Genomic DNA, 26,273 nt, shown 5'->3' with positions numbered 1-26,273 from the left:
AGCCTTGCCAACATGTATATATTATTACTATTTTACTTCTTTATTTAATATCTACGCTCAAAATATGGGTTTTGGGTGTTAAAGAAGTATCACTTACATTCTGAAGGACGTGCTGTGTAGGCACTTGCTTTACTTTTTTTTTAGTTCTTTTTATGTCACATAAGGTCCGTGCTGTCCGTGCAGCATCACATGTGTCATGGGGCTTAGAGGAGCATAGTAGCAATAGTGGTCCAGACTTTACTTTAGCATGAAAACATTTAAATGATGTCTTCCGATTGGTGGACTATATGCATGTCAAATTATTCAGTTGCTATGGACCCCCATCCCCTTTTTTATTCTACTTTCTGTTGTGATTCTGTTAACAAGGCTTATGCTTTTGAACAGCCACTTGTCGAGATACTATATATGCTTCTGTGTTCATTTTAGCTGTACTACTGATATACAAAGTATTAATCGGCTGGACGTTTAACTACAATAAAGAAGTGTAAAGTTATGTTGACTATAAAGCTTTAATTAAAGTCTTGTGTATATTTATTTGTTTGTTTTCTTGTTTGTTTGTTTCACATGCTGTGACTTTATTAGTTTAAGAAGCACCCCCAAAAAAATTGCTGCTTATATCTTTTCTTTTCTTTCGTGTGAAAGACTTCCATTTTTCTTCTAGCTTTTTCACCAGTGTCTTGAGTTAATAAACACAAAGTGTAGGAATACTTTCTTGAAATAAAAGTACTGTCAGTGCTTCATTATGAAGGGATTGACAGCCTGACTATTGAAAGTCGTTGGTACCTCAAGTTAAAGCATCGTTCTTAGAGTAAAATAAAAGTAAAAAGAAGAACAGGGTTTAGCCTAGTGTTTGTCAATCGACCTTGGTTTGTACTACTTTATAAACCAATCATAATCCAACCCAGAAATTAATACAGCATAACCCAACTGCCTGAAACACTTTACATTTATATGTGTTCAAATATACACCATTCTATCGATAATTATAATTATTTATATAAGTTACATTATACACCATGAAAAAGTAGTGGTGCTTGCAATTGTGCTAGCCTGGTCACAGATAGATAAAGCTAGTAAAATGGCTATTACATATATATAAATCACCTTTTAAAGGCTCTGCTTATTTACTATTTTTTTCTGTTATTGCTCAGACTGACTGACGGCACAATATGAAAGCAAAGAGACAATCTACTGATACTGAACGTATAGGTTTTGTTTGGTTGGGAGCAAGACGCTATCAATTACTAATTATCGATTTATAACTTTTGTTTTGTAATACAATATAATGCGCTACAGTACTGTATAGTATGATTCCACTTATTACTTTGAGGTCCACAGTCTAGCTTTGGTTCGATTGAGACAATTTTAGTTTGAAGCACAGAGCCTTTGTATAAATGAACCTTTTCTATGGTCGATTAAATATGAGTGTACTGGAAATGATATTTTTTAAGATTTCTACAAGCATATGCAAATGCACACCAATGGTAATCATAGCTTTTCAATTATAGAAAATTAAAAATCGAATCAAATAAGCAATATTTTTTTGGCTTTAAGTAACCTGGTGAGACACATTGTGATCCACCTCTTCCAGGTTTATTATATTACAATTACTCGAATGTTGATCGAAATATCCAATTTCTTACTCTCAAAAATCCTTGAGCCCTGAAATTTGGGAAATTTGTACCACTTCAACAAGCTGTTTAAATGACCAATAGTAAAAGTATGAGTTGTTTCTAAAAGTACAGTTTGTTTAGTTGAACACATAAACCGAACACTCAAAAAGCACCAACTTGGGGTGTTCAAAAGTTAGAGATATTTTTTTAAAGAAAAGAGAATATTATTTAGCAGAAGAGACACTATAGAATAGCTATATATCTATATATGCTCTACATAACAGAATACCAGCTTGTATAAACGTTTATATGAAGAGAGACGTCCTATATTCTGACATTACAAGCATACGTTAGAAGCAGAAAGTAGAGTACAAATGAAGCCACACTTTTTTTTAATAAAAAAAAGTTTACAAAAACATTACTGTAAAAGTTACTGTACTTCTTTACCCACTTCAAAATGCTTATAATTTTCCCCTTTTTACCTTGAGCTTTTTTGCTCTATAAAGTATATATATATAAATATATATATAATAAAAGAGCAAGTTATTTATAACTTATTTTTATTTGAGTATTTCCTTGTTGCTTGCACTGGTCGGTCGCATATTATTTGTTTCTATATTGTGTTTTCGGTTTATTAATATTATTAATAATAATAAAATGATTATTCTTATAATGCGCTTTATGAGCTTAAACCCTCTACAATAAATATAAGCTTCCATACACTTCAATATCGAAAATCACCAATAAGCCACACTTTTTGTGGTTATTTTTCCATGCAACTCTTTGTATTTCTCTTCTTCACACCTTTCCCTCGAACTAAATATTTTACTTTGGCTAAAACTGGAAGAGCCAAAAAAATCTTCCCTAGACTCCAGTTGCTAGTGTTTGAGTGTAGATACATCACTTGGTTCCCAAATATCACTCGTACCCCAGCTGCTATTTAAAGCCTCGTGAGAATCCCTAAAGCAGCAGTTTGCGGCACTATCAAGCGCTGAGAGACTACCAGAACATCCAGAAAAAAAAATCCCAGTTATGTAAGTTCGAAAACAAACCTAGATCTGTAGACATTACCATTCTTTGCATAAGTGTAAGACAAAAGAAATAAGAAGCCCATGTACCATCAAGAAAAATTAGGAGCTTATAGTGTTATTGTCTTTAGACAGACAGTTATTCGATATCTGAAGGCTAAAATTTTTTGGCTCTTACATCCGTGTTTTTAAGTCAAGGCTAACCCGTCAACAAAAAAAGAATTGACTAGTTTTGGCTAAAGCTAAAACCAACTTTATTATTGAAGACTGGAATAAGGTTGTGTGGACGGATGAGTCTTGGCTTAAGGTAAACAGCAATGATTCCTACCCATCGGCAGTTCTTAAGCAAGACAAAATATATTACAAACATTGTACACTTCTAATAGAGAAGTATGGAAAATCTTCGTTGGCGGTGTGGAACTGTTTCTAGGCTGGTGGTTCTGGGCTATTATTGTTTTTGGAAGGGTCTGTAGGTCAAGAGACGTACAGCAACTTTTTCTTCCCAAAGATTTCAATTCTTTCTATAAAAAAATTAAATGAGAAACAATACATCATGCTCACATTCCAAGAAGATAGTGCTATCCGCCGTATTAAATACCATACAATGTGGTTAGAACGCTGTTGGTAGATTTAGCGATTTGACTAGTGGTCATCGCAAAAATCCAAATCTGAGCCCAATCGATCACGTTGTTAGAAACTTGGCCAGGCAGAGGGTAATAGATAAAATAGATAAAACAAAGAAGAAAATATTCGTTTGTTTAATGTTATTTGCTTGATTTTTTAGAGGATCAAGCGCAATGGGTATTTATACGAATTCTAGCTAGGTGTCAAACAGAGATAATTATAGGAAAAGTAGTAAGAAGATATAAATAGGGAGGAAAGGTCTGATTCTAGTGGTCTGAATATCTATCTTGTAAAGTATATTCTGATTGGCAGTAAACTAAAGCTTGGGATTGGTTCCTTACACACGTAGGGTATGCCCTGAAAGCCAAGGTTCAAGAGAGAAAACGTTCTATTAACAATGTTTGATAAGTTAAGGCTTGTATTATTTTATAAAGATATAACATAATGAAGTTGGTGTATTGTTTTTTTTTGGAGGTAGATATCAAAGGTTGTATTGATGACTTTGTGTATGGAAGTATATATACATACAGAGCTTCGCTTTCAAAATTGTGTTCCTTAACGCCTCAAACCATAACATTGCATAAATATATATTATATACAGCTATATACAAAACTACAATGTACATATAGTAGAGAAGGTATGGACATATTATACTAAAGAAAAATCCCAGAATCTTGGATTTAAACATTGAAATTATTTCTATAAAAAAAAACTAACCTGACTGCACTATAGTACTTTGGGACATATTCAAAGTGTGGGAGCTATACTAGATCAATGCACATTTAATCAGATGGACTTAAAGATTTTTTGTTTTATTGTTATTATTACAAAAGCTATTTAACCCGTTTTTTTTTTTTAAAAAAATATGTATGCATTTCTAGATCTATGAAGAGCATAATAATAAAAGGTACCATTTCACAGGTATCATATATATATATATATAACAGAAGAATAAGAGAAATAGTATATATTTATCAATCTTATCAGGATCACTTTAATAGTTCTGTTATTTAATGTTCCGTAAATATGGACCAAAATAAAAAGAAAGCAGTATGACCAGCTTGAAGCTAAAAAAAAATGGGGGTTTACAAAAAAAAAGCATGATGTTATTTTCTTGTACTTATTGGTATTACCAAGCAGCCAAGGGTGCTGATCTTAGAAAGTAATGGAGATGGATAGAATAATAATAGGTTACAAACCCGCGAGATCCTCTAGGGAAAAGAGGAGGAGGAAGAGAAAGAAGTCCCGAAAGTTGGGAAGTGTTTGGTCGTTAAGGCCAGAAGAAGGAAGATCGAGACGGGATTTATTCCCCAGATCGCGCAGGACTAGAAAAATATCCATAAAGTTGAAGTCTCGTAGAAAGGGGAGTGGTGACGAGGTTGGCCCCCTCTTTTTTTTTTTTTTTTGAGAAACGTTTTACTATTCTGTTCAATGGCAGAGCCGTTTTGCAGGTTGTATTTTATGCATTTGGGTCCAGGTACATTCTTAGGAAAACGAGCGCTAATATGGCCAAGTATATTTGACTTTTAACATACGTGAGGCTCGAACTCAAAACAATCAGATTATTGGTACCCAGGGTTGTGATGCGATCCGCAGTACAAAGACAACCTTGCTCAAGTAACATATACATTAATATCATCATCATTAGACGAGATAATTTGGGCAAGAGGAAGAATATGTGTTGTTGGGGAGTTGTTGATAGATTAGATGAGAGCATAGGCCTAGTCATACTGAGCCATCCTTGTGAAAATCCCATACTTATCTCAAACCAGATGCCATAATTCTCGATATATTTACGAGCATGCATTACAGCTTTTGTCTTGTTCTACACCAGAACTTTAGATAGGAAGACCCTTGATCAGCTCTATATCAGGTCCAATAAGTGGGAAGCCATAAACACGTCTCTTCGGCAGACCTTGCATCTTTATCAAAGTACACATATATGCGTATTCTTTTTTTCTTGGCTTACTATTACAATCTTCACAATTATGAGTTTTTTCAATGTAATTGGTTATTAGTTCAACAGCATTCGTGTCCAGGAAACTGAACCTAGCGACATCCTTAAAAGAGTTTGAGGAAGTCATTAGTAGGAGTAAAGTCATACAACAATGTACGCAGCTCTATAACCTCCTATCTCCATCTCTACTGCCGACCATTCAACATCAAATGGGGTCAAAAAGGCTGGTGTGCTCATTATAAGATGCTTTATAAAGAGTTTTATTTATTTTATTTTTTGAATTAGTAATAAACGCGAAATAATTTGAATTCAAATTGGTTGGGTAAATGTGGTGGCCATGGAGACACTACATTTGTTAGGGTCATCTATGGTTATTTTTGTGTGTGGCAGTTTGTAGTATATTGATTAAAGCCAGTTTGACTATGTAAAAATAAAATAAAAATAATATTAGGTGGTGACAAAACAAAAAAAATATGCTCCGTAGAGCGTTCCATCTCAGAAGTTTAGTGTCATCCTTGTGCAGGGGCCATGCTAATCTTCTCTGTATCGTTCCAATTTTAATATGTGACAGAGGTGCAAGCACTTGTCGATTAAAATAAATGTCCCAAAACACTAGATATATGCATTTATTTGCCGCTTTACAGAAGTTGTGGGTTTTTAATATTTTCAGAAATTTTTTTGTATTATAAAAAATTTATACACACAATAAATTAGGTAGCTCAACCCAGTATAATACAGCTCACAATAAGCAAGTTATTGGACTATTGATCGATTGATTTTTTTTTTTAAATTAATAGCTTCAAAAGAATAAACTCTTGGATTTTCTGTCTATTTACTTCATTATTTTAAATACTTAGATGCTTGTATTTAAGAAAATTATTTTTTTTGTTTAATTCTGTCAATAAGTTACACTGACGCAGGCAAACCTCAATGAGTTAAAGTTTATTATATTAAATAAAAATCAACATTTTCTTTCTCTATTTTAGTTATGAAAAGAAAACTATTATGTGCTATCAGTGAAATATCATGAATCACTAAGAGATCGTTATATTCATAATCGTAATTAATGTAAAGGTGGTAATTGAAAGGTTAACTATTAATCAGTCTTGTTATTATTTTAGATTACAAATATTCACAGTGTGTAAATTTATTAGTATTATTTGATTATCGGTTAATACCATCTTGTTTGTAACTCAAGCTGTGTGCGCAGTACAGTGCATTTTTACCAGTAGTAAATATAAATAAAAATAAATAAAAAGAAGGGGTAAAAGCTGAGGATAAGACAGGTTGGTTTGGTACAATGATTTTTATATATAGCAAAACAGATTCTCCATTAATTACACTCATAAATTCAAACCACTGTGATGAGGAAAAATAAAATGATTATAAGCAGTTTTATAAATTCAATCAACTTAACCCCAACCTTTGGGCAACCTTACCAATATCAACCAAAAAATAATAATAATAATAATAATAATAATAATAATAATATATAAAAATGAGATAGAGAGAGAGCAGAATAAACGAGGGAAACTCAACCCAACAGTCTTTATCAATATATTTATTTATTTTATTCTCCCCTCCCCCCTTTTATTTTATTTATATATTTTACGCGTCTATTTTCTCTCTCTCTCTCTCTCTCTTTCCCTTTCACACCCCATTATCTTTCTCTCTCTTTTAAGAAGTCATGGCTGAATGTAAAAAATCATAACTCAATCAATACTAAAATACAAAAAGTACAAGACCAAGAAGACGAAAACTTATGTACCTTGTTTTTTTTGTTTTGTTTTGTTTGAAACTACATGTACATAGCCACTTTGCCTGCTCCAGTTGGCCCACAGAACATGGTTCAGTGGTACCTTTTGTCCTACAACCAAATGTCATTCCTTGGTTGGTTCTGGATTTTCTTCTTGACTGTCCAACAGCTCTGGAACACAGGAGGCGATTACACCACCGTCTTTGATGTTGTCTGGCCTGCGATGCAGTTGGTCCAGACTGCCGCAATCTTTGAAGTCATCCATGCTGCTTTAGGTAAATTACCAACAAACCAAATTTGATTATTGTCATCAACTTTTCTTTTTTTCTTTTTTGAATCTTTTACATTCATTTATTGGTTCTTTTAATTGTTCAATTGATTAATATGCTGGTTGATTAATTGATTACTTGTTTGTTTAATCAATCGATCAATCGATCAATAATTGTGTGTGTATGTGTGTTTACGTATTTATCTGTGTTTGTAGGCTGGGTAAGAGCTCCTATCATGACCACCTTGATGCAGGTTGTTTCACGTCTGTTCTTGGTATGGGGTGTCAACTACATGTTCCCCGAGATCCACACCCACTGGTCGTTCACCACAATGACCATTGCCTGGTGTATTGCCGAGTGTGTCCGTTACTCATTCTATACTTTCCACCTTGCCTCAACTGTCCCCAAAGCCATCTCATGGGCCCGTTACACTTTCTTCCTTGTCCTTTATCCTGCCGGTGTTTCTTCTGAGCTTATGATGGTCTACCAGGCTCTTCCCTATGCTAAGCAATTCCATCCTGCTTACTATTATGCTTTGATTGCTGCTGGACTTGTATATGCTCCTGGTAAGATTTATAATGATTATTGTGGATTTTGTGTGTGTATATATGTGTGTGTGTGTATATGTGTATTGATTATTATGTTTGTATAAAGGTTTCCCCATCTTGTTCTCGCACATGTTGGTTCAACGCAAGAAGTACTTCCGTGGTGATTCCAAGAAGACAGAGAAGAAGTCACAGTAAATACAAAATAGCATAAATATATATATATATATATATATATTATACACACCCAATTGTAAGTGCATTGAATGCAAAGAGAAAGAGAGAAAAGGATTTGCATATACACACAGACATGTATGTATGTATATGTATAGGTTCATACAGACACATCTTTATTTTTGCAAATATAAAATAAAATAAAAATAAAAATAAGAAAATTATATATATATATATATATATGTATGTATGTATGTATGTATGCATGTATGTATGTATTGAACAAAGTAATGGGGTCAGCTTTTGCGCAATTAAAGGAGTGTAGTTTTCTTTTTGGATGATATGGGTAGCAAAAGGTATAGAGCTATTATTATCTTTGAAAATAAAGAGAAAGACAGAAAGAAAGATACTTCTTTTTGGATAAAAAAAATGAGAAGAAGAAATGAAAAGATGTATATCTTTTGGCTTCTTAAAACGAAATATCTGTGACTCCTCCATTGGTGATCGCATATGTTGCTTCCCCTTCAGGCATATCTGGAGAATCGTAAACCTTTACAATACGCTCCTCTCCTCGTCCTTTGCGGAGAGAAAGTCGAGTGGCAGACCTATTGAATTACATTATTCAATAATACCGTTAATTAATAACAAGACATTCCATCTATAGTACATTGGAATATCAACAAACGCATGAGCCTATGGTAATTAAAAATTATACTAATATTAGTATTATATCAAAAGAGAAATATACTGATAGTTTATATATATATATTGTGTGTGTACGTACCAGAACATGTCCTCCTACAGGTTTCTTTGGATCAGAAACAAATGTCATGCCACCTTTAATAAATCACAAACATTGATTAATATAAAGTACTACTAATACTAACAACAACAAGGAGTTCACGAGAAATATATTGAAACAAACCTCCAGGATCAGAAGAAACTTGGTTTGTTACAAATATGGCAACATTGTACTCTTCAGAAACCTTGATCAATCGACTCAACATTTGATTTAATTTCTGTTGTCTATCAGCAAGTTCACCACGGCCACTATAATCGCATCTGAAGAGTGAGATAATTGAATCAATCACCTAAATAAATATAAATCATTGACATTAGCCATTAATTTTTTTTAACAAAAAAAAATTAGAGTAGATACTTACCAAGAGACTAAATGCGCCCTTGTCCTCTGCAAAACGAGCAGCAATTTCAGAGATTAGTTCCATTTGCTGGTCACTGTTCCAAGCTCTGGCAACAAGAATATTGTCCAAGGCAAGGTCACAATCCACTCCGAATCTCTCGGCAATTGCTCGAATTCGCTCAGGTCGAAAGGTTCCTTCAGTATCAATGTAGGCTGTCACATATCAAGAAATAGTATATACATGTAATTATTAATAATAATAATAATAATAATAATAATAATAATATACGTAGATAGATAAACGAGAGCTACTAACCAGCTTTACTGGCTGTACCTCCCATGCTTAATGGAAGTTGGGCCTGGACACATAATGTATGGGCCAACTGTGTCTTTCCGGTGCGATATTCACCAAACACTAAATCATATTTAGTTTATAGCATCAAAGTTGTGATGCATATATAATAATGGTATATGTATATGTGTATATTCTTAATTAAGTACATATTGATCCAAACAAGGAAAAAAAAAAGACTTTTTACCTTCTGTGATAGACATGGTCTGGACACCACCTATAGACAAGTATTATTAGTTCTCTTTAGAATAGTAATAGTAATATATGGAAAAAACTAAAGTATAAAGTGTCCTACACAATCATATGCTTACCTCCAATCAAGGTGTCAAATTGTTTACTGCCTGTTGATATTCTCAAGACTTTTGATCTCTGGTTTGACACTTCGGTGGCTGATACAAAACCAGAAGCCTATATATATATGTGCATATGCAATGTAAAGAATGTTACAATAAAGTGAATAGTTGAACGTATGGTACACAAAATGCAACATGATGATCTTATAATCGTATGTTAATTATTGGGAAACTGTGAGCCTTCAATATATATATATATATTCACATATATGCACTGTTTTTGTGTGTGCGTATTATAGATGTATATACCAGACTTGGGAGGGGTACTTTCCTCGACTTTTTGTGCAGCATCCTTAATCTTGTCAACTTTGGCTTCAGAAAGCCCTTTTATGCGCATTAATGATTTTCGTGTCATCATTTGAACGCCCTGATATATATATATATATATATAAAGTAAGTATATAAGCATTGTTATACTACTAGTAATAAAGTAAAGTAAATTTTTGATTTTTTTTTTTAAAAAAAAAAAAACTTACCCGGACAGTACATATTCCAGAGTGTTTAAGTTTATTGATGTCTGCCATGTTAATTCCACCAGACTAACACAGGTTTTATAATTCCAAATGATCGAAAAAATAAAATAAATATTAAACTCATTGCGTTGACAAGAAGTATATTTTACATACTTGAAGTTCTTCAATCTCAGTATAGAACAACTAGAGCAAAGAGTCGCATAGCTTTATTAATGTGTAATTTGAGTGTATTTATGTAAAGCAGCACTCAAAGATAATAATAACAATATTCTTGTGCTATTACTTTGTCATCTTCATCTTCAGTTTCATCTTCGTACTGAGTACTTTCAACAGTCTGCTCGTCTTCTAATACTGTACTATCAGAATGTGAGTTTGCAGTCTTTCGAGGCATCCTTAAAGAATTAGACAACAATTATAAGCAATAAAGAAAAAAGAGAAGTAGACTTTTATAGAGATATATATATATCATTTGGTAATATTAGTGACGCATCAAACACACACCTGTGTATATATATATATATAGATTGAAATGTTTGATTAACAATTGCAAGGCTCTCTAGCATGTTATAAAAGGGAAGACTATGAAGATTTGCTTTAGTGATATTTTAGCGATAAAGATAATGGATAAATAAAAATCAATTGATAAAATGTACAACCCTAGTCAATATTCCACGCTTCATTTCATTTACTTTAATTTGATTTAATTATTTATTGAGAAACAGAATAAAGCGATATTATGGGTGTCTTTAGTTTCATATATTTAATGTATATGTCTAGAGATTATAATTGGATAATATTCGATTGTAAGGTAATGCAAAATCCATTATTATTTTTATTTATATATATATATATATACAATCGAGTGACAAAAGTTCCTGCCATTTAAAATCCGGCCTGTATATTTTGCTATAAGTATTAATACCTTCTCTCTCAAATTCAATAAAGATTTTCACCATTATATCTACACTTCAAAGCAGTAACGCTCTATCTTACTAGAGAATCTATAAGACTTGTATAAGTCTGACTATGTGCTTATAGATAGAAGTGTTTTCTGTAAAATCGGGATTTTAAATGGCAGGAACTTTTGTCACTCGATTGTATATATATATATATAAAAATAAAAAATGCCCTCTTGTCTTTTGGTGGTCTGGCATGACAAAGCATAGAAAAATCGTACCACTTGAACACAAGATTTTTGATCATAATTTTTTTTTTAAAAGAAAAAAGAAAAGTATAGTATAAAAAGCCCCACCCCTTTTTCTTTTCTTTTCTCCACACTTTCTCCACAATTTTTTTTTTCTTAAAGTCTAATTAATATCAAACAATAATTATAAATCACAATATCAACAAAATGCTATCACGTATCATTACCGGTTTCCGCAACATCAGCACAAACCAACGCACAACTGCCACTACTACCAGTCGACTGGCTCCTCTTGAAGACTCGCCCAAGGATGCTAGACGGATATACACTCAAGCCAAGCCATTGAATCGAAAGCAATCATCAGCTTACTCTTCTAATGGTCTATCTGTCAACCCAGCCGACGACTTTGTCCAACGAGATCTGGTCTCTAGTGCGATTTTCTAAAGTAACAGCAACAAAAACAATCTTCCTCGACTGGCTTTCCTCGATCGATGACAGTCATTTTAAATTATCTCCTTCTGCTTCTTCTGTTTCTTGCCTTGCTTTTCTCACATCCAAAACACAGAACAGATTAAAAGCCAATCGAACTCTATTCAATTCTCTTTCTCATACAGAGAAGAAATGGCGTCTGTTTATAAACTACTTGTATTGCCACACCTTTGTATAATTTTTCATGTGAAGAAATCCATTTTATCCTAAATCCCAGCCTTATCCCCCTAAACAACACACTCTACTATTCCTCATCTTTTGTAAAATAATAAATCCAATTATATAAATCATGCCCAAAACCCAAAGACAAGATACAATTATTATTATTATTATTATTATTATTTTGATTCGTAAAAATTGTGACATTTAATGATTATATAAGAATCACGCCATTGTCCTGTATTTATTTATATTATAATAAGTTATCATGGGTTTGTTGAGAAGGATTAGAAACAAATTGTGCACACGGACCTCAAGTCACATCGGAAGTGTCCGGTAAATTGTTTTTTTTTTAAAAAAACAAAAAAGAAAACTAAAAATGATCGTGTCCCTAACATTAAGTAATCTTTCTTCTTCCTTCCTATCATTACTATCATCATTGTCTTTTGTTCGAACCCATTATATACTTGTTAAATACAGTTAAGAATATGTATGCTCAATTAACTAAAACAAGAGAGGTAGAGACTGTGGCTCTTAACCCCAAAGTGTCCAACATTATTATTATCCCAACAATCTTACCCGACACGCGAGATTAACACACATTGTGAATACACTACCAGAGATTTTTGTTATCATTTTGGGTGAAAATTGGCACCTAAGCAATATGATTGGCTTAGAGGCCAAAATATTGTAATTTGTTTTCGTACTCAATTTTTTTCATCCGAATAAAGGATAAAATTAAGTTCAGTACTACTTGTGGGCTTTTAAAGTAAGAAAAAAAACTGCTAGGGAAGTCAGAAAGTGTTCGAGACAAAGGATTTATTAAGGAAAGTTGGGGGTTGGTTTGAGTAACCAAAAAATGACTTCACAGAAATTACGCAAAAAAATTGATGTTGAGAAGAAGAAAACAGAAGGTTCAAATAATAATTATAATAATAATAAAGAAGTAGCATCATTTTATTCATCAAAAAGAATATTATTGAAAATGAACCAGTAGGAACCGAACTTGCTCAAATTTACAATGTAAAATGGGTTGCGGAAAATGTGCAAATCTAACTTACAAACGAGATTCATGTTAGCAACATCAGAATGCTCACCTGTCATTACAGCCTTGGCATAGTTATTGTTTCTGTCATTATCCGTACGAGGAACAATGCTAAGAAACTTAACAACAGAGCCTGAGACAAGTCCTATACGAGGGCGAGAGATTGGATCATTTTTAAAAACAAACGCGCCAAAACTGTTGTTTTGGACGGCGTCATCTTCAATATCTCCAGTGTCGTTGTTGTCCTTTAGCTCTCTCGAGCCGCCAAAGAAGGTGTAATAGAACAAAGATTCATTGTTGTCCTTAATGAACCTCTCTATTCCAGTTCCAGACTTCTCTCGGTTGCCAGAGCTATTAATCCACGACCCGCCGTCAATTACATGTTGCAATGCTACCTGCTTTGCAAACTTTAGGCAAACATCCCTGGAAGTGTTTTGGCGATTCGTATGAAACAGATGTTCGCGAATGTGCTTATTGAACTGTTCGCCCTTTTCTGTTTCATAATTGAGGGCTGGGCCAAAACGAATTATATCTTCCTTGAGATGTGTCAAGTAATAAACTTTCGGCTTGGTGCAATATGCCTTGTGGAGCTCGTTCTTGGTTCCTTTATCGTAGTCAAATAATGCTCTGATCAAGCACTTCACTGCATTATCTACTCTGATAATATAGTTATCAAAGTCTGATGTCACCTGACGAACGAATACCAGAGAACACAATCGGCCAAGTTCAACAAAGCATGGTATTATAAGGTCTAGCTCATGATTTCCAGAGAATTCTGTAATCAGAATTACAGGAAGTATTTGAAGCAGAACCTTGAAATCTCTACCGAGGAATGAACCACTATGTCTCAAGTTTCGGGTGAACTTTCTTGATAGACCAGTTGATCGCGTGTAATCTGTCAAGAATTCTGAAAGTCTTGCTATTGTGGCTGTGTCATTCTTAAGCACGACCTTAACCAAGTCAATCACCATATACTTTGCAACACCAAGAAGTATCGTGTGGAGGATTTCCACTGGTGTATCCTTTTCTGGATCAAACGACTGCAATTCTAATAAGCGGCCAGTCGAACGATCTCTAAAGCTTATCTTGTTTGCAGGCGTGTTCATTCCAATTTTCGGAGCATTTGGGATCTCAGTGTCTCTGCCAGGTGACGAGTTTGCAAGAACATAGTGCTCTCGAGTTCGTCTCTCATGGCACTCACAGAAGTAGAACAAGTCCTTCACAAAGACTTTTGCACGTCTAAGTTCGATGTAGCATCTTCTGCAAGGAAATGTGGTGGCCGGCCCAAGCAATCCGCAAAGTTCCGAATGACATGGCGTGTCAGCCTCAATCCAAAGGATGGGAGCAACAACCAGAACATACTCATTGTCTTCAGCGGAGAACATTTTTACACCTTTCTCGAGTTTCTTAAAGTCATCAACGATTGCTGGCAGAAGAGACATACCATTTGCACCATCTTTCTTAGGGATTGTAGAAAGAAACTGGATGTTTGCTATCGAATTTCGATCCTTAAAAGGCAAGGCAGCGCATCTCATTAACCAGCTTTCAAACGGATTGTACTGCTTTGAACGATTGCCGGAAGTGTCGTTTGTAAAAAGGATGATTGAAACAATCCTAACTTTGTAAAACACTGCATCGCGATCTACATTACCGGGCAAAACAGAAAGAGGCATAGGCTTCTTCATTGGATGAACTCCAAAAAGAAGAAAGTCATGAGCAGGACTCAATCTGGTAAGGCTACTTGAGATACTGTAGTAGTGATCTCTTTCAACAGGAGTGGTGTCAACGTGAGAGATCTGCTCTACTCTAAAATCGGTAACAGCAACCTCAACGCCATAGCATACAATCGAAATTGCTCTGACCAGATACCCTCTCGCAAAAATGTTTTTATTTGCCGTGTGGAACGATTCAACCAAAAAGCGGATGCTGCAATCGTTTGTCTTCAAGTAAACGATGTTTCCAAACCAGACATCTATACCATTTACAGTGTGCATAGGCTGCTGAAAGAGATGGTGGGTTCTCCACTTTTCACCTTGTTCCAAACAGATCGATTGGTTTGGGGTACGATCGGGCATGGACGAGATCAACTTGGATTTCTTTGGGTTTGCCATAAGAAATCTCAAGTGGTCGGACGGAAGGTTAATGTGGGCGAATGCGTTCCCGTTTGATCCAGGTACTGATATTCTTTGTGAAGGAAAGACAGGCATCTTGGACTTCTTTCTTGCCTGATAATTTAAAAGAGCATCCAAACGAGGTAACTTAAATGTTCATCCTATGGGAGTTTCTTGCTGGATCTTAATGATCAAGTTCATCGCAAGCAGTATCTTCTTCAACATTCGCTGGGAGATCATGTCATTATCCCCATCGATAAAAGCGAAAAGGATCATGGTTTGAAGATCGCGAAAAGGATAACAGCTTGTAGGGTCATTTACAGCGCCAATTGTCTCAAAGACTTCTTCCGGGATCTCAGAGTCATCATCGGTCATTGATACCTCATCAGCAGCAGCAGCAGAAGAAAACATGTCAGAGAACGCGTTGAAAACTGGATTACTGTTCATTTCAATATCAAAGAAATTATCGACAATATCGTTTTCCTCGTCTACAATGTTGTCTTCTTCATCCCCGATACTGGAGGAGTCATCTTCGTCACTCGAGTAATCAAATGCATTAGCATCCGGAATAGTGTTCTCGACTATCAATTCGGCCTGCTCGGGTTCGTCGAGTACAGTATTGGTTGCCATTTGATTACTTATATGGTGAACCTTCGAATGCCTTTTCAGTAACCAAGGCTTTTCGAACTCTTTTTCGCATTCAGAGCAGGTAAAAACACCTGAATTGATGCTAAAGTTAAGTTCGCCTTGCCTTTTAGGGGGGCGAGTCTTAACGATTTTATATGTTTCTTGTCTTGTATTCTTTTGCATAATAGTAAATTGATTGTAAAAACAAAGGGGGGAAAATGACTTTGCGAAAATAATTGAATTTATAAAATGTGGAAAGATCGATATTTAATGTCAGCGGACCAATTAGACTTTTTTTTTACTTCTTTTCTTTTAAGAAAATATCACGTGTTTTTGTCTTTTTCATTTTACTTTTCCACAAAATATTTATTATTTGCATGAGCTTCCATTTGTAAGATATTCCAGTATGCTTATAGTATTTATAGAAGCAGAATTTTGCTTAAAGACCGTAAGCTCAAAGGTATTTATGCTATCAAAGTTTTTTATGTCATTGTGTTTATTAATCATACAATTCTAGTTTATAAATTAGTTTTTCATCATCTCGGTAAATCAATAAAGAGGTAATAACTACATGTTCCTCTTACAAAGCAACAGAAGACTAACTATTTACTCCTCACTTGCAGAGATTTGGCTGCCTTTTATTGCAAATGCCTTAATAGAGTCAAAGGTAAAATTCTGTTAAATATATATAACTAAGTTTAATTACTAATTATTAGTTCTTCTGCTTTAGCTTTTCTCGAAATTCAAATCTTTATGCTCTTTGGGTTTATTGGAATTTCTGGCACCGGGTCTCTTGGATTAGCTAGACATAGTAGTTTGCAGCAAACCGATCGCGTAATTTACAGGCATAAGTACAAACAGTTATACTACTAGTGTTTCTAGTGGTATGGATATACTGGTGTGCTACTGCCTGTGGATTTTATGGTCCAGTCTAGCTTTTTTTTAGCCTAATTTTTTTCGAAAATAAAAAATAAGTTTTTTACAACCCAAAATTATTTGAAACAAATTAAAAATTTGAACCATTTTTGAAATTGTGCAGTACATTTTTTAATCGAAATCTATTGGCCGAGAGTAGTCCCCCCATCCCCCCACTTTTCAGTCCCCCAAAAAAATGAATTTCCTGTTATGGGCAAAATTCGCCCCGTATACAAGAATCCTTTTAAGGAACAAGATTACACAAAAAAATCTGCTGTGGTGTAAGACATTTGGTGGCGTGATGACCTTTACTCTGATTTTAGTTTGTGGAACTCAAGTCTCGTCCCTCTTTCTCTCTTTATGTGTTTATTAGCAATATTTATTCATTCTTATTGAACTCATATGTCAGGAAGGGGGTAAGTTTCACAGCAATGGCTTCTAGGCGTATTATGTTCCATTCTTTGAGGAACAACAGAATTGTATTTTATTAAACTTTTATAACTTAAACACAACAAAACAAAACAAAGATAAGAAGAACCTATTTACTCTTTGTAATCAATTTTCAATGTGCAATATAATATATAATTATATATAATTTGATATTATTTATCATTGCCAGCCTCAACCTCGATTCCCCTTTCTTTTTCTCCTTTAAATGGTATGAAATTAATATTAAATCAAGTGCGATCTACTACAGAGAATAAATGGGTGTATCACCTTTAAGCAATAGAAAATTAAACAAAGCAAAACAAAAAGTAAAAGAAAGATAAAGAGAATAAACTTATAGACTATAAATACAGCGAAGAAACTAAAGGTATCTAAGGGTGATATGATTATGATGATTATTATAACAATGATAGTAATAGTAGTAGTAAATATGAAGGTGACGGTGACGGTGACAATAATGATGAATATAATACAAAGCGAATGGATTGATCGATATGATATGGTATGGTATGATTGGATTGGATTGGATTGGATTGGGTTGGGTTGGGTTGGGTTGGGTTGGACAGGTGTGGTAATAAAAGCAATACGAAATTATGCTTGACTATCAGTCTCCTTCACTTTGTTGTCGAAAATCATGTACTGAGCATAGATTGTGCCATCAAACATCAGAGTACCAGCACTACCGATAATATAAGGTACAGACTCAATAATGCTCTGACGAGTGGCATGAGGGTTGGTGAAGATCGAGAGACAATAAGTGAGGTTGCCCATTGCTGCAAAAAAGAATAGGGCCATCGACAGGCCTTCGACAGAACGACGGCGGAAGTTTTGAATAATCTGGGGTAAACGTGATGACAGATAGAGGGAGGTACAAAGCCATGCAAAGAAGCGACCAATCCAAATCATGTTCTCGTCAGACTGCTTCTGCTGCTGTTGTGTAACAATATGGTCTGTCACATTCGTCGTAGGGTTGGTGGTCAGGCTTTGAGAAAATCCTGCGTTTGCGAGTGTAAAGAGACCAATCATAAGCAGAGCAGTTGCTTTGGAGGTACTTGCAGATGCACTGTAACTCTTTTGGCTAGGTTCAGACAAAAGACATGTGGTCTCGGTGGATGATGTCGATGTAGGGGTTTCGGTCTTCTTGGTCAGGCACTTTCCAGGATTGAACCATTGACGAAGTGAGTTGGTAGGGTACTTGACGTAATAAATCCACTGGATGCAAAGGAAGGTGTCAATAGTAATAAAGTAAATCGAGAGATACAGTTGGAAGGGAAGTTGGCCAAGAATGGTACAGCCGATAAGATTGGCGACGTCACCTACAAATCAACAATCAATGTTAATTAATTAATTGATTTTTTTTTCTCTTTAGTAAAATTTATATTTATATATATAATTATATGCTTACCAATGAGCCAAACTACTAGAAAGGTAAAACTAAGTGATTCTGCTGTGCCTAGTCGATAGTTCTTTATGACTTGACTGATAAATATGAAGGATATTAGTACCGACGCTATATATGTTTGTGTATCTGTAAACTTACGGCATTTGTGCATTAAGCCATGCTAAAATGGATAGATAACCAAACATTAAACTCGCACACTCTTGCCAGCCATAGACACATTCACCAAAGATGGTCTACAATAGACAAACTTGTATAAGGAACGCAAAATATTGACCAACAGTAATCTAATGATTTCCAGAATAAAATCTTACGTTTATCCACTGAATGGCTTCAAGACCGTCTGATGAGATAGGACATGTAGATTCCATTATTGTTATTATTGTAGGTATTAAAAAAAAAAGAGATAAAGAGAAAGAGATTGTAGAATAAAGAAGTCTGCAAACAGATTATTTTAAATATTGCTTGAAATGCAACAGAATACAGATGGCGGAGTAGGACTGGATCTGATCTTTGTTTCCTAAAATGGAAACCAACTTTAGATGAGAGCACAGTTTTCTGAGATTATATCCATATTCACAAAAAAGGAGATAAGGAGCGCAAATATCCTCTGATAATGCCCAAAACAAAAGAAGAAGGAAAAGCTTGATAAATAAAGCCTTGTGTATTGAACACAAATCAAGATTCGATTCTTGTGTAAGGCTGTTAATTATAAGAACCTACTTTTTTTAAGCCCTCCACATATACATACATATGTACATATCTATCTCTATCTCTATTTGAAAACCAAACATAGCCTTGTTTTGTTTTTTATTATGTTATGTTATGTTAATTAAATATCAATTTTATAATTCAACTATAAATTCATCAGAATATTAACAAAAAGAAAAGCGTGCATTTTTATGATAATCTCAACATTTACCATCAATGTCAATGGATAATCTCCGGTCTTGTGTATTACAGATATGTAGATAAAAAAGATAACTTTTGGGAGAAGTATGATATTCTACATAAATGTAGTAGGCAAGAAAATCACCAAACAAGACGAGAATTATCGACAATCAGAAATAAAGAAAAAAAAATTGTGGATTCTGCGTATGATGTACAGAAGCTTAATATGCGTGTGTCTGTATACGTATAAGCAACTTTAATGGCGAAAGACATTGAAATCGGCAAAATTTACTCGGTAAGATTTGAATATGTTTTTTTATTTGTTCCAATTGTTAGTTCTTTGAAAGCCGAACCAATTTTATTATCCTTTCTCCCCTTCCTCTTAGTAAGTCCTGATATCCTTTTGAAGGTTTGAAAACATCCTAACATTTTATGGGATTCAGAAAAAAAAACATATCAAATTATTTTAGAGCTTCAATATCAAGGACCCGAGGATCTTTATTAATTCAATTTATAGTCATCGCATCTTAAACCAACCATTAAAAAAAACTGTCCATATTCTCTGGTGTAAGATAAAACGCTATCGTTTTCACTTTTCAGGTACTCCCACGCTACCGTGGCGCTCATATTTGAGCCTGAATAGTATTGTAGCTTGGTATAACCGTACCTTTACCTCAGCTTTCTCTTAACTTGGATTTCCGTTGGTATTTTTACTCGGAAAATGTAACGACTTTTGTAAAAAAAATCCTGAGGACAGTAGCCACAGAATACCACATTTACTCACAATGCTCTTTGCTGGCATTAGGAAGAGTAACTGTTCTTAACACTTTAATCCTATCCCAAGTTTGGCATTTCTTGCAGTCAATGCCTATGCTTGAATACTTCTTTGACACTCTTCGGAATCGTATGGGTCAGTCTCTCTGCAAGAACATGTTTCCGATAGCTAAGCTGGTTTCCCTGTGCACTTCAATTTTGGCTGTCGAATTGGGTGTTATAAAGCTTCAAATGGGACAGAAGACACGTCAGATCGGATGGCTTGATTATATCCTAGAACCAAATATAGCAGAGTATTTCGTCCCACCCTGGATAAATTACACCCTGATACCTCAGCACGACAGCAGTGACCCGCACCTCCCACTATTATTCCCTTGTTTGGATAATTCTTACTGTTTTCCGCGCACTATTTTCCGTCATGGATACTGTTCATCGAGGCTTTTTATTCAGCACCCCCACATGGCTCACATGGCGCACATGGCGCACATGGCTCACACTATTCATATTGGGTGTGATCATATTTTCTGATTTCCTCAATATAGACCCACAAAATTTGCGTAACCTTATAGTCAGAACCGTTCTTGTGTATAACAACAGTAGTCGATATCTATGTTTAATAAACTATGGTGAGCGTACTATTAGACAGAACCTGGGAGGTTTTTTTTAGCTGTTAATTTCGCCACAACTCACTCAAGGTTTCCTGTATAAGATACTCACAGTTTGACCAATTGACAGCCCAAAGAAACCGTAATACCTTTCTAAATCCTAACAAGATCTTCTGCTTCAGCTTCTCTCTTCATCTCTTATAAATGATGGAAATTTTCTACTCCTTGCCCATCCACTAAAACGTTCGTAGCTTATGGTCCTGTGTTCTGCACAAGAAGTTGACCTGTTGAAAATTATTATACTTTCTCATCCCGTTTACAATCACATTAGCACAATGTCTAATATATATAATTCTAGTCTTGAATTCCCACTTTGCTTTCTCTACCAATATATACTAAAATGAAAGGTTTGGGCCCAAATTTGATCCCAAGATTTCAGTCACCAATCTATCAAACTCAATGTTCATAATGCTATCATTATGCTAAATATTCCTATCAGGCCCTCATATACCCTGTCGCTGTAGTCGGCATAAGCTTCAAGAAGTATACCTCAAGCAATACATCTCCCTCCCACTGACGGTCCGTTTTCGACAATGTCTCTTTCACTAACTTTTTGGTCAATAAGTAAATCTTAGTTAGCCTTCTCTTAGCAAATGTTTTCTTTTCTCCTGTACCTCAAATTAACTTTTTCTTTTAAAAGAAAAATGCTCTTTCCCATAACACATAACAAATACTGCGACTCTGTTCTCATATACAAAGAAGTGGTGCTTAAATATGATACTTTTTTCTTACGTTTTGGACACTCTCTCGTTAGTTTTATATAGTATCCATGAAAGTTGATATAACTCAGTATTGATGTTATTTACACATTAGTTAATATAATTTTGAGAGCATGTGTTGAGTATAATAAATAACTAGTGATTAATAGCATATGTTTATTAAATAAGTTAATATTTTACTAGTTCTCAAAAGGCATTGTCTATTATTATTACTTGAGCTATGCAATATAGTTTGTAGACTACAAACATAGCATTCCTTCTTATCCTTGATTGACTAAAATACTATCATTATAGTGTATATATAAACACCTTAGCTTGTATGGCTTATTCTTTATAAAATTATGTCTAAATACAAAAGTTTAATTTTATCAATGTAACAGTACAATTACAAGTAAATAAACAAGTTATTGAATATATTTTTTTGGGCATTGTAGTATGTATATGTTTCTGTAGGTCATATTTCTTTGAAATCCTATTGAAATCATTAAAATATTTATTTAAAGAAGTATTATAGATATTTTAAAGCTACTTATTATCTCTAGTGCTATGTATATATGCCGCTTTCTCTTCCTTTTTCTCTTCTTGATAAAAGCATCATTCTTTGACCCAGAGTCTAGTTTATAAGTCTTTTTTTTTCCTGTTTTCTCTTTACTCGGCCTTTCTGTTTCTACACTATTTTCTACACATAGTATTTATTATTTCTTGAATAGAAAAAAAAAGTATAGTGATTCTTGCATGAAATCAAACTAGCTATATAGTTTGAAATATATTATAGAGTGATACAGTCCATATAAGAAAATAAGAAAGTTGATATTGAAACATAAATTAAAGTAGGATAGAAAATATAAGCTTTTAATCAAAAACCCACCTTTACTCTAACCTCTTAAGTATCCCTGCAAAATCAGGGCATGATGCATATTCTTTAACTGTTAACTTTTATTTATTTTCTTCACAGCATATGCTTTCTATATACAGCCATTGAATATATGTATATCAAAAGTAAACTCAATATTATTGCTCCATTTACTTCAATGCAGAAATACAGCGAAAAGTAAATTTTAAAGAAAAAGAATATTTGCTGCTAAGAAGAATAGTTTTGAGGTTTATTCTTTAGTATGATCGTTTATTTTGTGTTTGTGTCTGTGTTTGGGTGTGCCTTTCAAGACATTTGTATCGAATGTGAATTCTTTGGGTGTATGAAATTTGTTTCTTTTTAAAAATATAAAAAAAAAGGGGGGGGCTGGGGTTTACAATAATTATAATAGCTTTGAATAAAGTATAAAGCACTCAAAAGTAAATCCGTTTTATTCAGTTTAATTGTTATAATTAATATATTGAATATATCTGTCATTTTTAATTTTTTTAATTTTTTAATTTTTTTTAACTTTTTAATTCTAATTCTAATTTTAATCTTTTTAATTTTTTAATTTTTTAATTTTAATTCTAATTTTAATTTGATTTTAATTTTTATTTGCTTTATTTTATTTTTTTTTATTTTATTTTTAAAGAAAATAATAATAATTTTTGCGAATATACATATATATATACTACATCTTCTATTTCTACTTCTACTTCTACTTTTACTTCTTTTCCTTCTTTTCCTTCTTTACTTTCTTCTTCTCAGGTTCCTCATCCGACACTTTTGCAGCACCTATAATAAATCAATTTGTTATTATTTGTTAATGAATTTAGTTTCATAGAGTTGAATTGGATTGAATTGTTACCTGTGTCAAATCCGTAGGGCTTAAATCTCATCTTAAGACCTTCAGGTTGTTGTCTCTTTCCCAAGGGTGTGTCACGGATAGTTTCTGCGATCTTTTCGGAATCAGGAATCTCGACTTCTCTGGTCAGGATCAAATTGTGCTTGAAAGTCTTGGGAGCTAGCACCACACGAACAAGCAAACAAACAAACATACATACATATATACAATACATAGTTTAACAGCATAATATTTTTTTGGTTAGATATAAATACATATATAAGCATGAATTGTTTATAGTTTTGGTTCCTTTTTTTTGTACGCACCATAAACGAGCTTTCCGTAATGATCTCTAGAAGGCAATAAGCACTGGAAACCTGCCATTTCTTGTCCACTGATCCCAAAATCATTCTTGCCTTCCTCGTCGTCTTCCTCGTCTTCATCGTCACTGTTCTTGGCTTTATCCTCGGTTGTTTCTGGTACACGATACAAGGCAAAGGTTTCATCTTTCTTTGTCAGTTTTCCGATTGATGTGTGTGATGATTCTACTGGCTTGGTAATCTTGATTTCTGTGAGATCTTTAGGGGTAAACTAAAAGGTATAGACTGTTGTTATTATTACTATTATTACTATTGTTGCGAGGGCCTTTTTTTTTTATAAAGAGAGTCAAGGTAATATTCTACGTACGCTCTCTGGTACACGAATCAACCAAATCTCCTTGTCGTCGTCATTAAGTAATTCTGCGTCGTATTCAGTAGGATACTTTGATTTGGAGGAAGTAAATCCTTCGAAATCTCTATATATATAATATGAATTAGTATTATTTTCTGAAAAACCTTTGTCTTTTTTTTCTTTATTTATTTATTTCCATGTTTTATTACGTATTCTGGGTGGCCTTTACTTCTGACATTGTAATGGGTAGATTCCAATTGAGATTCTATTTTTTTTTTTGGTTTCTCTTCTACTTCTTTTTTTTTTTGGAAAAAGGTTTGTTCCATTGAAAATAGCAGTCACGTGCCTAGCTCAACTCTATTCTACTTTTTATTTTATTAAATGAATCCTACACAATAAATTGACTAGACACTTTGCATGATTGTGGTTTTACAGAATAATGACATTTACTTGCTTATTTAATACAAATCAAGAGACATTCTTTGAGAGCCTTCTATTATTTTTACTCATTTAGTGTGTTTAGGCCGGTATATGTATACATATAATGTAAGAAGAAGAAAATTAAGGTCGAATTCCAGAGAAATTTCCTGATCCAACTTCCCTAACCAATGGTCCTTAACCTACTATAGATATGTTTTGGTAAATTCAATCGCAAAAATAATTTTATTCGGTAATTATACAATCCTTTAAAGAAAATGTGGTAGAAAAAAAAACGAATTTATGGTGATGTGAATTCTACAACAAATTTGGGTCTCTTTATACAAATCAACATTTCAGATCATATGTATATATATTTGTAGAGGAGTAAGGCTTGGCTTGATAATAGCAGTATAAGAAAATGCTGTTCAGTTGATTTTCTTTCAATGAAGTCATGTACAAAAGGAAATAAATTTCTTATATATGTTTGTGTATTGGTCGCTTTGTCATTCAATGGTAGTATAAAGAACAAGGTGAAAAAAAAAACTTATTGTTTTCTATAAAGACATGTACACAAATGAGTCAAAATACCTTGTTTGTTTGTTTAGTATATAGTATGGGGTTTTTTCTTTTCTTTTCATTTTCTTCCTTAAAACTGAAATTCCCAAAAAAAACCCTTCATATATATAATAGCAATAATAAATGTACTGTTTTTTAACTACTTTAATACCAAGCTTTGAGGCTTTGATATGGAAAAGAAAGAAAGGGAATGGTAGCTAGCAGTAACAATATATCAGTAAGAATAACTGTGACAGTAACTGAAACAGTAATGGGGGAATTTCTTCTATATTACTATTAAATCAGGTGATTTTGGTGTTCATGGTGGTCCATATCAAAAAGTCAAGAATAATACTAACAATAATTGTGTTTTATTTTTTGGTTCAATGCAAAAGGGACGATTTTTAGATTGATTTTATTGGATGGAATTAATTTCAACCTTTTATATATATTATTAATTATTTAGTTTAAGAATTTCCATCTTGGTTAATTGACCACCCCAACTTTCTTCCCCTCTCTCTCTATTCACCCTTTGTATTTCAACCACAAAATAAATAAAAATAAAATATTATTAAAAATCACAATGTACACATTTCATTCTAAAGTAATCCTAATAATTTATATTATAGACACTTGTAAATCGTACTTTCTTTTTTAACTACTATTATTGTTCTATTGTCCAAGTCCATCCTCCCCTCCCCCACTCCTTTTTTATATTTCTTTAAATGTCCAGCAATAATAGTAATAACAAAAATAGAATTTTGAAAGTGACGTACAAAAAACCATATAAAATATGAAAGTCACTTTTTTTTTAAAAATATATATATATTTATATAAATTTATTGTAATATAAAATAATATAATATAAACTCAGCTAATTAAAAAAAAATTGAAAAAAAAAGTATAAAAAGGCAGCAATCTTGGGGACTCATGAAACCGCATCCTCTCAGGCCTTTTGGCTAAGATCAAGTGTAGTATCTGTTCTTTATAGTTTAACAACTATAACTTGGTACATAGTACCATTTGTTGTTAATCTAATTTTTCTGCGCCCGGAATCTAGAGCTCTGGCTTGCCATCTCTAGAATCCACAGGTGTCCTTTGCTTTACACTGTTGCAATGTGACGCCGAGGGGGGGCTCCCAATCAATTAAATAAATGAAAATGAATCTATTTTTTTTATATAGCGAATAAATAATAATTGTTTTTTTTTTTCTATTTATTTATTTGAATTTTATTATTGTGAGTGTGTGTTCTGT

At 33.6% G+C, this 26,273-nt stretch overlaps 11 protein-coding genes across 11 annotated transcripts; 3 read left to right on the top strand and 8 right to left on the bottom strand.

Annotated features, from left to right (window-relative positions):
- Nucleotides 1-358: 358 nt before the first annotated feature.
- PHYBLDRAFT_164706 (hypothetical protein) lies at nt 359-2,514 on the bottom strand (the record flags this gene model as incomplete). Its single annotated transcript, XM_018435063.1, has 4 exons — nt 359-469; nt 1,606-1,733; nt 2,096-2,111; nt 2,443-2,514. 4 exons carry the CDS (start codon nt 2,512-2,514, stop codon nt 359-361), a joined length of 327 nt encoding a protein of 108 aa, XP_018295858.1.
- Nucleotides 2,515-4,457: 1,943 nt separating this feature from the next.
- Nucleotides 4,458-5,073, bottom strand: PHYBLDRAFT_141678 (hypothetical protein; the record flags this gene model as incomplete). The annotated part of the gene is made up of 3 exons (XM_018430642.1): nt 4,458-4,591; nt 4,687-4,766; nt 4,802-5,073. 3 exons carry the CDS (start codon nt 5,071-5,073, stop codon nt 4,458-4,460), a joined length of 486 nt encoding a protein of 161 aa, XP_018295857.1.
- Nucleotides 5,074-5,104: 31 nt separating this feature from the next.
- On the bottom strand, nt 5,105-5,460 carry PHYBLDRAFT_141677 (hypothetical protein; the record flags this gene model as incomplete). Its single annotated transcript, XM_018430641.1, has 2 exons — nt 5,105-5,188; nt 5,371-5,460. The coding sequence occupies 2 exons, from the start codon at nt 5,458-5,460 to the stop codon at nt 5,105-5,107; spliced, it is 174 nt and encodes a 57-aa protein (XP_018295856.1).
- A 1,427-nt stretch (nt 5,461-6,887) lies between these two features.
- On the top strand, nt 6,888-8,153 carry PHYBLDRAFT_157849 (hypothetical protein). Its single transcript, XM_018433690.1, has 4 exons — nt 6,888-6,920; nt 7,036-7,254; nt 7,464-7,814; nt 7,903-8,153. Exons 1-4 carry the CDS (start codon nt 6,911-6,913, stop codon nt 7,989-7,991), a joined length of 669 nt encoding a protein of 222 aa, XP_018296193.1. The 5' UTR covers nt 6,888-6,910; the 3' UTR covers nt 7,992-8,153.
- A 283-nt stretch (nt 8,154-8,436) lies between these two features.
- PHYBLDRAFT_200796 (hypothetical protein) lies at nt 8,437-10,677 on the bottom strand (the record flags this gene model as incomplete). Its single annotated transcript, XM_018439724.1, has 12 exons — nt 8,437-8,572; nt 8,653-8,660; nt 8,752-8,804; nt 8,893-9,058; nt 9,131-9,321; nt 9,425-9,523; nt 9,648-9,677; nt 9,772-9,868; nt 10,091-10,180; nt 10,290-10,352; nt 10,440-10,469; nt 10,570-10,677. The coding sequence occupies 12 exons, from the start codon at nt 10,675-10,677 to the stop codon at nt 8,437-8,439; spliced, it is 1,071 nt and encodes a 356-aa protein (XP_018296192.1).
- A 960-nt stretch (nt 10,678-11,637) lies between these two features.
- PHYBLDRAFT_180006 (hypothetical protein) lies at nt 11,638-12,214 on the top strand (the record flags this gene model as incomplete). Its single annotated transcript, XM_018438250.1, has 2 exons — nt 11,638-11,860; nt 12,045-12,214. 2 exons carry the CDS (start codon nt 11,638-11,640, stop codon nt 12,095-12,097), a joined length of 276 nt encoding a protein of 91 aa, XP_018295855.1. The 3' UTR covers nt 12,098-12,214.
- An 821-nt stretch (nt 12,215-13,035) lies between these two features.
- Nucleotides 13,036-14,796, bottom strand: PHYBLDRAFT_60939 (hypothetical protein; the record flags this gene model as incomplete). Its single annotated transcript, XM_018440722.1, has 2 exons — nt 13,036-13,130; nt 13,176-14,796. 2 exons carry the CDS (start codon nt 14,794-14,796, stop codon nt 13,036-13,038), a joined length of 1,716 nt encoding a protein of 571 aa, XP_018295854.1.
- Nucleotides 14,797-15,390: 594 nt separating this feature from the next.
- PHYBLDRAFT_141672 (C2H2-type zinc finger transcription factor) lies at nt 15,391-16,044 on the bottom strand (the record flags this gene model as incomplete). Its single annotated transcript, XM_018430640.1, has 1 exon — nt 15,391-16,044. The coding sequence occupies one exon, from the start codon at nt 16,042-16,044 to the stop codon at nt 15,391-15,393; it is 654 nt and encodes a 217-aa protein (XP_018295853.1).
- Nucleotides 16,045-17,352: 1,308 nt separating this feature from the next.
- PHYBLDRAFT_185638 (hypothetical protein) lies at nt 17,353-18,993 on the bottom strand (the record flags this gene model as incomplete). The annotated part of the gene is made up of 4 exons (XM_018439112.1): nt 17,353-18,539; nt 18,629-18,702; nt 18,764-18,858; nt 18,937-18,993. 4 exons carry the CDS (start codon nt 18,991-18,993, stop codon nt 17,815-17,817), a joined length of 951 nt encoding a protein of 316 aa, XP_018295852.1. The 3' UTR covers nt 17,353-17,814.
- A 779-nt stretch (nt 18,994-19,772) lies between these two features.
- Nucleotides 19,773-20,815, top strand: PHYBLDRAFT_164699 (hypothetical protein; the record flags this gene model as incomplete). The annotated part of the gene is made up of 2 exons (XM_018435062.1): nt 19,773-19,808; nt 20,165-20,815. 2 exons carry the CDS (start codon nt 19,773-19,775, stop codon nt 20,813-20,815), a joined length of 687 nt encoding a protein of 228 aa, XP_018295851.1.
- A 2,318-nt stretch (nt 20,816-23,133) lies between these two features.
- On the bottom strand, nt 23,134-24,288 carry PHYBLDRAFT_180004 (hypothetical protein). The gene is made up of 5 exons (XM_018438249.1): nt 24,253-24,288; nt 24,059-24,167; nt 23,698-23,962; nt 23,396-23,551; nt 23,134-23,322 (listed from the first exon to the last, which is right to left on the bottom strand). The coding sequence occupies exons 1-5, from the start codon at nt 24,279-24,281 to the stop codon at nt 23,252-23,254; spliced, it is 630 nt and encodes a 209-aa protein (XP_018295850.1). The 5' UTR covers nt 24,282-24,288; the 3' UTR covers nt 23,134-23,251.
- Nucleotides 24,289-26,273: the final 1,985 nt, after the last annotated feature.

Source organism: Phycomyces blakesleeanus, assembly GCF_001638985.1.
Source record: "Phycomyces blakesleeanus NRRL 1555(-) unplaced genomic scaffold PHYBLscaffold_4, whole genome shotgun sequence".
NCBI classification, from domain to species: Eukaryota; Fungi; Mucoromycota; class Mucoromycetes; order Mucorales; family Phycomycetaceae; genus Phycomyces; species Phycomyces blakesleeanus.
The sequence above is the reverse complement of the archived record's forward strand: the minus strand, read 5'-3'. Positions and strand labels throughout refer to the sequence as shown.